The following is an 11,537-nucleotide window of genomic DNA, read 5'->3' on the forward strand; positions in this document are numbered from 1 at the left end:
TCCTGCGGAGAGACGAGCAGCCAAGGTAAGAAACAAGAGAGGGTTTATTTGCTCTATGATCTCGCTGAGACCATGTATGAGTTGTAAATTAAAATGTTTAATATACAGTGGACTTGTAACTTTATAAATGGAACATAGCTATTATATAAACTGTTTTAGCTAAATTGTTACTGGACACAAAGTGAACTGCTTTCATAATATATCAGTGTGTGGGTTTCCCTGCCCCCATGCTTTGCCTTTTGTGTTCCTCCAGGTGATTCTCACACTCATAATGCTGTTCATTGCCTGCTGGGGAACCAGCGTTGCCTCTGTCAGCTATTTCAACTACAACCACAGCTCATCGACTGAGTTTTTTCTGGTCCTTTCTCGGTTTTCTAACATTATCTTCATTGCCGTGTCACCTGTCACTCTGGCATTTAGCCATCGGCGGCTACGCTCTTTTATCAGGTCTTTGCTCACTTAATGACATACAATCAGAAGTTTAGATACACTTAGGTTGAAGTCATTAAGGCTGATTTTTTAACCACTCTACAGATGTCATGTTAACAAACTCTCATTTTGGCAAGTTGGTTAGGACATGTACTTTATGCATGACACAAAATTTTTTTTCCAGCAGTTGTTTACAGATCGATTGTTTCACTTATAATTCACTATAATCACAATTCCAGCGGGTCAGACGTTTACATACACTCAGTTGACTGTGCCTTTAAACAGCTTGGAAGAGTCCAGAAAATGATGTCATGGTTTAGAAGCTTCTGATAGGCTAACTGACATCATGTGAGTCGATAGCAGGTGTACCTGTGGATGCATTTTAAGGTCTGTCTTCAAACTCAGTACCTCTCAGAACACCTTCCCAACCATGAAGCACGGTGGTGGGGGGTGCTTTGCTGCAGGAGAGACTGGGCCACTTCACCAAATAGATGGCGTCATGAGGAAGGAAGATTATGTGGATATTGAAGCATCATCTCAAGAAATCAGCCAGGGAGTTAAAGCTTGGTCACCAGTGGGTCTTCTAAATGGACAGTGACCCAAGCAGACTTTGAAAGCTGTGTCAAAATGGCTTAAGAACAACAAAGTCAAGGTATTGGGAGTGGCCATCACAAAACCCTGACCTCAATCCAATAGAGAATTAGTGGGCAGAACTGAAAAAGTGTGTGTGAGCAAGGAGGCCTACAAACCTGACTCAGTTTCACCAGTCCTGTCAGGAGGAATGGACTGAAATCCTAGCAATTTATTGTAAGAAGCCTGTGGAAGGCATTGCAACATGTTTGTTTGACCCAAGTTACACAATTTAAGGGCAATGCTATGAAATACTAACCAAGTGAATGTAAACTTCTGACCCACTGGAAATGTGATGAAATAAGGCAAAAGTGGAATAAATCTTGTTCTCTACTATTATTCTGACATTTCACATTCTTAAAATAAAGCAGTGATCCTAACTGACCTAAGACAGGAAGTGTTTATAGGATTAAATGTCAGGAGTTGTGAAAAACTGAGTTTAAATGTATTTGGCTAAGGTGTATGTAAACTTCTGACTTCAACTGTAGATTCTGGTCAACATTACATTCTGCTGAAGCAATGGATGTGCAGGTCACACAATACTGTTAACCATGAACTATTATTAGCATCATCTTCCCTCAGAACTAGTTAAAAGAGGTTCATGGCCACTGGTGTGAATATAGGACATTTCTCTCTGCAAACCGTCATGTATGAATGTGACTGGAGATCAATTTAATGGAAAAAGAAGATGCACTTTGAATTGCCTGTGTATGAAATGTGCTATATAAATAAAGCAGCCACGCTTTGCCTTATAAAGTGAATAAGGATTTGTGTTATGTGACCCGGTGAAGACTCTCCTTCATGAAAACAGAACCAACAGTTGGTGTGATATCTTTATTTTACAGTCCAGAAGGTTCAAAGAGATCTTTCTTATGATTTTGCATTTTTCAGTGTTTAAAGAAGCTCAGTCACATTTTGTATCTTTGTTTTGCATTAATTTTTCTCACTGTTTTTATGACTTCCCTCTCTTTTTGGAGAAGAAATATGTTTTTTTGCTTTCCTTTTTATCCCTTTAGTCTTTGGTGATTTTCTCCCCTTTTCAGTGTCCCCACTGTGACATTTAAGAGCTTTAGACCACCCCAGGAACATGCTCATGATTCGCTTCCTCAGCTTGCCATGCCCCAGGGCCACCACCATGGGACTGAATCCTCCAAAGAGTGAGGCAGAAAACTGGGCCACGGTCAGCAGCCCTTCCACATGTTGTCCCCTATTGTGGTTGTAGTATGTCACCGCAGCGATCTGTAACACCCAGCAGACCACAAAGAGGGACACCAGTGACATGATGACATGAGCTGCCTTGCGTTCACTGATCACCTGTTTGTCCAGCGCTCCACCTGACTCACTCCCTGAAGTGACAGCTCTGATGTGCTTGATCAAAGAGTGAAGTGTGGCCAGATTAGTACAAACCATCATCACCAGTGGCAGCAGCTCATTGAGCGCAAGTGAAGTAGAGGCAAAGGCTGAGCCCAGTTCTTTAGAGGGGAACTGCCAGACACAGCCCAGTAGAGGCCTGGTAGTGCAGCTGATCACCATCAGCTCCACTGTGGTGTTGCCGTAAGCACGGGTACTATATACAAGAGCTGGAACAGAGAAAGCCAGGGTTGCCCCCCACACCAAGCCCAGAACAATCCATACCCGCCGCCTATCCCTCTGCTGCGCAAAAGGTCCAAAGTTCACTTGCTGCCGTCTCAGGGTAGTACAGTGGAAGACACTAAGTGATAGTGTCAGCCAACAGCTCACAGTTCTCCACCACACCCAAAGCAGCATGAAGACTCGGCACCAGTCTGGAGACAGAGACAGATTCAGGCCCAGATCTGACACAAAGATGGGCACTGTGCGGAAAAGTGAGGTAAGCAGGTTGGCCAGCGACAGGTGCACCAAAAAACTATCAGAAGGAGGGAGTCTCTGAGACGGACTCTCACCGGCTGACTGAAACACCTGAGAGTAAAAGCAAGAAAGACTGAGAACATTCATACCAGAAGCATGCAAATATAATATTCCTTATTATCTTACCACATGGATGATCAGGATGTTTCCTAGGATGCCAGAAAAAACCAAGAGCCCAAACAAAATAGCTTCTACAGTAAGGACTTCTGACATGGCATCATCCTTTGCATGGCGACATGGTTTGCTTTTCTTTTGTGTAGAGTATGTGTGTAGCAGAGAGAGATGTCAAGGCTACTACTGCTGCTAATGTTTGCTAATGCCGTTTTATATGTGCACAAACGTGCCATAATGTGCGGGGCAGACACACAAAAACACAGAGGGTGTCATCTCGCTGAGCATGTTCAAGGTCAGTTGAGTTGATGCTTTGAGTGTACATGTACAGACAGGTATTTTACATGTTTTCTTTCCACATCACCGACCAACCGCAAATGTGGCGCTGTGTCTTGGTCTGAACAATCACATCAGTAGATGGGGGTCAACAGATTTAACCAATTATCCAATGTGACCTTTCAGGGACTGTTGGTGCTGAGTCAGTCCCACTGATGCTGCATTTTTTCTTATAGTCAGCTGTTCATAGTCTCCCTTGGTACTAATTGTTTACTGGGCTGCCAAGTTACTCTCTTGGGATGAGGCAATCATTGTTTAGAATAATATCACCAAAGCACTGCTTAATTAAATGTATTGTGGAGAACAATTATGCTTGTTGATCATACACCAATAGTGGATTTTCTCCATTGTGCTTGTCAGAAGACTTTTTGGAATTTAAGTAACCATAATGTAACAATCACAACATAACAACCACAAGTTAACAAATAAGAAAGAATTAGAGAATGTTTTATCTATATTATGTATATGATTAGTTTTCTTTATTGAAAGGTATTTGGGTCAATGCGATCTGTGCCGAATCAACAAAATTTGCTGATTTATCTGTTTAATAAATAACCACAACAATGACCAAAACTATTAATTTGACTGATTAATCATTTTATCTTATAGACTCTATCTAACCAACACTACGTCTAGCTCTGTATGACTCTATAACTAACTGTCAAAAGAATACAGGATTAGCAAAAACATCCTTTTTTCTTAGGAAAACCGTTTTGGACATTGCTGAAAGTGTTGTTTGCAGGCAGGCCTAACAGCTGGATGTGAGAGACGTACAGGTGAACGACGTTCGTTTAAACTCTCCATCCATCTGCGTCGTCAGGTCTCTGTTGTCTTTGTTACTGACAGACACCTGAAGCCCTGTGTGTGGGATGATGACTCACAAACCCACTGTTTATGACTACAAATATTTCGTACACGCACCCACGCTCCCACGCGACGCGCGCTCCTCCACGTGCACTCTCGCACAGCGGGCATCAAAGCCTTTACGTCAAGCCAGACAGGAAGAAGAAAGCAAATCTGAAGGCACGACAGCCGGGTCCACTCGCCCCACCGAAACAAGTGGCTTTAGTATTGCCTGCGAGCCTGAAGCAACACTGAAGCGCTGCCCTTTATCACCATTTAGGATTTATTAACTCCATCCCGCTGGTTTATCCTCTGCCAGGTCATTCACGGATCTCTTACTAAGTGGATCGCCGCATGATTAAACGGTATTTCTGTCGCAGATGCATACCTGTGCCTCTCGCCCATGGACGCGCTATTCTGATTCACACGGATTTCGTGGTGAGCACTGGGAATGAGCTGATCTTATGGCAGACATCAGCCCTCCTTCTACCATCGCCCATCTGATCCACTGTGAGAGACAATAATTCGACGAGAGGAAGTGAGATGAAAAGCCAACAACGACCAACACTGCTCGCCTTAGTGGCTCTCCTGCTCTGCACACTACACCAGACAGCTGTGTCCAGCAGAGCTCATGGCAGCAGCTCAGCATCATCTACATCATTATCAACAACAACATCCCCATCAGAGGTGAGAGGCAGGAATAATGTGGGGACGCCCCAAGACCGGCTAAAACAGAATAACTATGGCAATCACAGCCACAAAAACAGGCCGTCACCAAAGCTTAAAGAGGTAACACGCCATGTGAATAGTTTCTCATTTAATACCAGCAGAGGCAATATTACTACTGTGATCTCTCAAAGGTCTGGCAGGGCACCAAGCTGGATTCCAGAGGAAGGAGCATCACCTCTGTGTGCTTACCGAGTGATCGAGGGAGGCATTGGGGGGCAACTGTGTTTTCGGCACACACTGTTTGGGTACAAGTGTCGTAAGGGAGACTGCAGGACAGCAGTGTCTTTGGGGAATCTAGTGGCAAATATTCTCATCAATGGCAGTGTACTGTTACAGTGGACCCATGAAGGAGAATCCACAATGACTGGCCAAAATATGAAGACAAAAGACACTGCAGCCGGTCAGAAGAATGGTGATGATCCTGGGATGGCTATAAGAAGAGAAGAAACTCTACAGTCAAACACTGTTCTCAGTGGCCGTCGCCACAGACGTGGAGGCTATGAGTTAAGCTGCTGGTGGAATGGAAGCTATACTCAGTTTGAGTGTGCCAGTGTCCATCTGGGATCAGGCTGCCGGGACTACCTCCTGACTGAGCTGCATGAGAACATCCCCTACCGGCTCTGCCTGCGTCCCCTGGCCCTCTACGATCCGTCTCGAAGGGCAGAACAACGGGACTGCATAGAGTTCACCCTGCCTCAGTCTGGGATGCAGGACATTGTGATTGCCATGACAACAGTTGGGGGAGCTATTTGTGTGATGCTGGTCATCATCTGCTTGCTGGTGGCATATATCACAGAGAACATCATGAGGCCCACGACGCCGCGCACGTACTCCTACTGCACTCACTCACGCCACTGATGCGCTGCTAAATAAATACATTATGGGCTACATTTAAAATCTATGACCACATCTAATCTCAATTATAATCATTCATTGTCTAAAATGATTCTTTTCAATCAGCCACATAAGGATATACACATCCTGTTATGACTGAATTGAAGCACAATCTACTGTGGCTCTGTAGATAACATGTCTTGTTAACCTCTAGGAGGATGCACTGAACCAAAAGTACTAATAACCTACATTTATTAATTACAGTAGTTTGTTGTTTTTGTTCAAGGTTGTCTGTGATTGAGTCTGTAAGTCTGTCTGCTGCTGGCAGGATTTATACAGCAATACTATTAATGAGTACATCAGAAACAGGTTTTGGTAAATGTGCAGCCTGTGAAAGTGTCCAGACTGGTCCAGACTTATCCTTGCTGGATCACAGGAAAATAAAAGTACTGAACTGCATTTTTCTACATAACTAAATCATCCCACTGTCTAGTTTTGCTTTTAGGTCTGCAACTTGTGAAGGGCAATACAATCTGGTGTACAATCTCCAATTACTGTGCCAGACATCTTAAGTTAGACTGCCTTTATGTCCTGCTCCCAGTGAATAAAGTACCATGAGGTTATTTGAAATGCTTTACAGCTGTCCTTATTTATCTGTGTGTGTGTGTGTGTGTGTGTTAGCATCCACATTCCAGGACAGACAGGAATCTAAAATACTGTATTTGTATATACACAATCCTCAGCAGGTGTCTGATGCAAGTCAACACACAAAACAAAAAATGGGGCTTCAACCCATTATTTAGCTTGTTTTGTTTTCTGTGAATGATGGTTTATAGAGGGTTATACTGGAAATACATCTATGATCAGATTAGGAGTCTGTGATTTGATCTACGGTATGATAGTACATGCAACATATGTAGATATATCAAAATACTGATAATCTAAAGTGATTTTCTGAAAATGTCTAAAATAAACAGACAGAAATCTGTTCACCGACATGCAACATTGTCTAAAATGGCCAAATACATACAGTGACACACTGTTTACACTGGTGAAAGTGGCAGTGTTGGAACTCATTTAAGGTCCTCAGGAAGTTGGTTCCATCTGTGTGCAGCATAACAGCGAAAAGCAGCTTCACCCTGTTTGGTTTTGATCGGAGGTTCTACCGGCTGACTGCTTCCTAAGGATGTCAGAGCCCTGCTGGGTTTATATTCTTCAAGGAGATCAGCTGTATTTTGGCTCCATAACATGAAATGATTTATAAACTAGCAGAAGCACTTTTTTTCTGTAGGTAACTGGTAGCCAGTGTTACATTTAAGAACAGGAGTGATGTGGTCATTTCTCCTGGTTCTCGTTAAAACTCTGAGTCTTGCCATTTGTTTTGGATGATAAAAAGGCCTTGATGTGACTGGTGAAACTCAGGTCTGAGTCAACTATGACACCAAGGTTGCTAACTTCAGTTTTTGTCTTTATAGCTCTAGAATTGAGCTGATCAATAACTGTTGTCCTTTACTTCTTGTTGCCAAAAACAATAGCTAAGCAGTCTTGTCTTTGTTTAACTGAAGGAAGTTTAATTGCATCCAGGCATTTACTTGCTCTAAGCACTGACGGAGTGAGTCTAAGTTTACTTGTCACTAGATCTGAATCACAAATATGCCCCTATGACCTATATCTATGGCACTTATGCAGGACTCTGTAGACGCACTCATGTGAACACAGTAAATAACTCAATAAACAATAAATAACTTTTGGAAAACCCTTCAACTTACATTTGTATAGCAATGACAGAACACTGATTTCCCGTAACCTTTTAAAACGTTAAGCAAACAGAAATAGTTTGGACATGTTCAGATTGATACCAGAAAGACAAACATTTTTTGTTAGTTACTGAGCTAATTGACTTCATAAGGAGGAAACAAAATTTTCTTGTGACAATGATGGTTCAAAAACAGCGCAGGATGGAAAGTCCATACTCACACCACTGGCATTCATAATGAGTAGATAATATAATTAGATTAAGGTGTTTCTTGCTGCAAAAATCTGCATCTTAAGTAGGTAAACATTAGCCTTTTTGATGACAAATAGTAGTAAAAGTGTCCAGTAAAAGTGTGCTTAAGTTAAAAAACATTTGTGCCATGGAAAATCACATTTTTCACTGCATGTTTGTTTACTGATTTCACGGACACGTCACCGCATTTTTGACACGACAAACATGAAACTCCGCCCCTAAATTACATCACTAGATAAAGTCGTATTCACGCAGGGCTCCGCCATTTTGACTTCCTGCTTCAAAGGAAGAAGTTCACGGCCTATAGTTTTGTACTAGAAACGCTTTATTGTTTAGTTTAACATAGCTTTTTTTCTTGTTAAATTTTACTACAGGGACCAAACTAACCACTTCTGTTAGTTTCTAGCAGCGTGTATCGGTTGATTTCAGCCAGAGAGCCGCAATGCCGAGCCACCCGCTGCGTGTAGCGGTTGTGTGCTCGAGCAACCAGAACCGCAGTATGGAAGCTCACAATATCCTCAGGTAAAGATGAGCCACCGGGAAGAGGAGAACAGGAAAAAAGACCGCGGCAAACGGAGTCCGTGCGGTTTCGAGCCGTGCCGACATGATGACAGATGTCCGCCGGGCCTCAACGCATTTTAACAATGGACTCGCTCCTCTGACAGTCACATCGATGCTACTATATGACTGCTTTTTAGGTTTCAGGGCCACAATTGCCTAACTTAAACGTCCACATTTGTTTTACCTTCAAACAGGTTAGGGGCGTTCAAAATACCGGCCCAAGTTGTTGGGTAGTTCCCCTCCAACATGGTGACAAGAGCGCCTCCTGGAAAAAAATTCCGGAAGGGATGAACTGCAGATATGCGACACTGAGGGGCTTATTTCTTTAGTTATCTCACTGACGCTATTTAGGAATTTCGATTGTCATTATTAGTTCTTAGACAAAACATGTACTGGCTGTGCAGTTTAGACAGTGCACACGTCTCATTTCCAAGTTCTCCTTAGACATTTGCTTAACAACAAGGGGAATCTGAAGCAAAACCCAGGTGTCGCACTTACTGGGGTAGTAGTGCACATCTCTATGGGATTAGATGATCCACTGACCCAAAATAGGTTGTTGGCGACAAACGGTCACCCATGTGATCTGCTGAACTAAAACAAATACTTCTCTTTAAAAAAAAAATTTTTTTCTTCAATAAAGGGAGATAAGTTCTGGCAGCATGGGACAGAGCTGGAAATGACAACACAGTGATGTCTTGAGTAGTTAATTTGACACACAACAGCCACTGCTTTGGTTGAATATCCTGCTTAGCTCTTACATCTGAAGAGGCGGGTTATAGGTTATTCAGCAGATGTGGAAAGATGTGCCAGTTAGTGTTCTACTTGTATGTAATGCTTTCCAGTGTTAGTTCCAGAGTTCTTATGTAATTTACTCTCTTGTTCTTTCCTCTTTGCAGCAAACGTGGATTTGATGTGCGTTCATTTGGGACAGGGTCTCATGTGAAGCTACCCGGTCCTGCCCCGGATAAGCCAAATGTTTATGACTTCAAAACGACATATGAACAGATGTACAACGACTTGGTCCGCAAGGACAAGGAACTGTATCCCCTTCTCACTCACTCTTTCATACATACACATTAGAAGCCAGATAAGTAAACACGGCCCACACGCCCAGTTTTATGTTTAGATGACAATCTCTGTGGGAGTTCATGTGAGTGTGTTGGCACTGGAACGGCACAGCAGACTGGAGAGCACCGATGGGTAAATCATGTGCAGGGATTTTAAAATGTGTGCTTGAATATAAAGCCTTTTAACATACAGGGGTTGGAGAAGCACAATGCAACACACCTGGGCAGTAGTATGTGCAATTAGGTGGAGATCATCTAGTTTTAGCTGAGGTAATGAGGAATTAGACTATTGAAATGAATCGACTGCTCTAACAGCCTATCTTATATTGCTTGTGTTTTCAAGTCTTGTTGTTGCCATAGCTGTATTTTGCAAATGGCGTTTTCAGTATGTTGCAGCTTTTCCCTCTGTCACAATAGACACTTGCACAAATTGGACAAATATTTTCCCCCCGGTATTCACCTTGATCTGGTTCACTTGTTATTTTGTAGATCTGAATTGAATTGCAGTTAATTGGAACATCTGTTGCATCAGTTCTAGACACTGTAAAAATTGGTCAGGGTAAAGTAAAGAAAACAACCACAGGTGAAGGTTGTTAGCATAGAGTGATCATGCACACAAGGCATTTAACAAAAGCCAGACCCTCAAGGACAGTTTAACAAGATAGGTGTACATTAATCAGGGAGCAGAACAGTTAGTACTGTTTTAGAACTGACTTTGAGACACCTCTTAAATGTTTAATTGATACTGTGTCCCAAGGTAAGTTAAAGATGATGAATTACAATATACTCAATAGTGAGTGTGTATATGCATATACTACCAAACCCAGGGCATTCAAAAACCTTGTATTCAGAAAACCTTTAATTTGACAAAAGAGTTAAAGCTGTAATGGTGCCTAATTTCCACTGAATGTTTTATTGCAGTGATTGCTATAACTACTGGTTGATGGTTTTTGGTCTTCATTGAAACAGTTTTAGAACTAAATCATGCCTTCACCATCAAGTGAGTATAGTGTAGGGCATAGCAGCGAAGTGTTTAAACCTGCCCCTTGTGTATTAATTTCAGGTGTTTTTGTTTTTCTGGAGTATTTCACGTTTTTCCCAGATAACCTTTTTTTTTTTTTTAATGTCGTACGTTTTATTCTGGTTATAAAAATCTCTGAAAATTTAGGGTTAAAAGTAGGTCCAAAGTACTTCACCCAATGTTTACTTGCTGTTGTCCTATTGCTAATGCAAATATTAATGTATTGCAGATGTATATTTTCACCAGCCCAAGGTAGGTTAAGGTTAAATCTGTATTCTGCACCTGTATCTTGTTTTAAATTTTAATTAGGTGTCCTGGAGATCACAATGCATTGTGGGTAGGTGTACAGACCATCTGTCATCAAACTGTTATATTTTTGTGACTTTGCATGTACAGTACTACTTCACCCAGATCTAGTCCACTGTTTTAGTGCCCCCATCACCATATTTAACTATGCCTAGCAAGATTGCTGTGTACACACGTGGAGTGTTGGACACTAATTAAGGAAATGTTGCCTTGTCAGTATCACACTTATCTGTTAATCGCATTAATATTAAAACTTTGTTGAACTGAATAATTGCTGTCAGTACTTTTCACATTGTACTGCCCTGAAGTGCCATTCTTGTATCTACCTTTGGTTTCTCAGCAAACCACTAACAAATAGTAGTGTTATCAGACGCCACTAGAGGGTGCTGCAGTTGTGCAAACACTTTTTACAGACAGGTGTGTAGTGTCCTGCTTCTATGATTTGACTGAAACATAATCCCAAAAATGCAAACTAAATCTGCGATCTGGTTCAGACTAATTAATCTTATTTTAACCCCCACCACCACACACACACACACACACACACACACACACACACTTAATCAATGTTGATTGAAATCCTGCCTCTAATCTCATGAGTGTTGTATTACCTTGAAATGTTCCTCTCCCTCCTGCTGTGTTCCTTGACCTCCCCACTCCTCAGATATACACAGAATGGCATCCTGCACATGCTGGACCGCAACAAGCGCATCAAATCAAAGCCAGAGCGCTTTCAGAGCTGCAAGGAGAAGTTTGACCTGGTCATCACCTGTGA

The 11,537-nt window shown here is 42.1% G+C and overlaps 4 protein-coding genes across 4 annotated transcripts in view; 3 read left to right on the forward strand and 1 right to left on the reverse strand.

The window, feature by feature from the left end:
• ora3.1 (olfactory receptor class A related 3, tandem duplicate 1) overlaps positions 1-463 on the forward strand; it is a 2,176-nt gene extending 1,713 nt beyond the window's left edge. The window contains 2 exon segments of the mRNA XM_020607749.1: positions 1-25; positions 254-463. The exon segment at positions 1-25 is cut by the window's left edge and continues 209 nt beyond it. Of these exon segments, the coding sequence (XP_020463405.1) occupies positions 1-25; positions 254-463 (235 nt within the window).
• A 1,529-nt stretch (positions 464-1,992) lies between these two features.
• ora4 (olfactory receptor class A related 4) lies at positions 1,993-3,159 on the reverse strand. Its single transcript, XM_020607796.1, has 2 exons — positions 3,073-3,159; positions 1,993-2,997 (listed from the first exon to the last, which is right to left on the reverse strand). Exons 1-2 carry the CDS (start codon positions 3,157-3,159, stop codon positions 1,993-1,995), a joined length of 1,092 nt encoding a protein of 363 aa, XP_020463452.1.
• A 1,114-nt stretch (positions 3,160-4,273) lies between these two features.
• On the forward strand, positions 4,274-6,422 carry fndc10 (fibronectin type III domain containing 10). Its single transcript, XM_020607797.1, has 2 exons — positions 4,274-5,025; positions 5,097-6,422. The coding sequence occupies exons 1-2, from the start codon at positions 4,979-4,981 to the stop codon at positions 5,821-5,823; spliced, it is 774 nt and encodes a 257-aa protein (XP_020463453.1). The 5' UTR covers positions 4,274-4,978; the 3' UTR covers positions 5,824-6,422.
• A 1,638-nt stretch (positions 6,423-8,060) lies between these two features.
• Positions 8,061-11,537, forward strand: part of ssu72 (SSU72 homolog, RNA polymerase II CTD phosphatase) — a 5,075-nt gene continuing 1,598 nt past the window's right edge. The window contains exons 1-3 of the mRNA XM_020607799.1: positions 8,061-8,329; positions 9,265-9,408; positions 11,427-11,531. Of these exons, the coding sequence (XP_020463455.1) occupies positions 8,250-8,329; positions 9,265-9,408; positions 11,427-11,531 (329 nt within the window). The 5' untranslated portion in view covers positions 8,061-8,249. The remainder of the gene's footprint in view (positions 8,330-9,264; positions 9,409-11,426; positions 11,532-11,537) is intronic.

Source organism: Monopterus albus, unplaced genomic scaffold (genome assembly GCF_001952655.1).
Source record: "Monopterus albus unplaced genomic scaffold, M_albus_1.0 scaffold89.1, whole genome shotgun sequence".
Classification (NCBI taxonomy): domain Eukaryota; kingdom Metazoa; phylum Chordata; class Actinopteri; order Synbranchiformes; family Synbranchidae; genus Monopterus; species Monopterus albus.

Excerpts from the sequence above, each read along its gene's own strand:
- fndc10 (XM_020607797.1), top strand. The coding sequence starts at position 4,979 with ATGGCAATCACAGCCACAAAAACAGGCCGTCACCAAAGCTTAAAGAG. Across the intron at positions 5,026-5,096 it reads CGTCACCAAAGCTTAAAGAG|GTCTGGCAGGGCACCAAGCT; the intron begins GTAACACGCCAT and ends GATCTCTCAAAG.
- ora4 (XM_020607796.1), bottom strand. The coding sequence starts at position 3,159 with ATGTCAGAAGTCCTTACTGTAGAAGCTATTTTGTTTGGGCTCTTGGTT. Across the intron at positions 2,998-3,072 it reads ACATCCTGATCATCCATGTG|GTGTTTCAGTCAGCCGGTGA; the intron begins GTAAGATAATAA and ends TTTTACTCTCAG.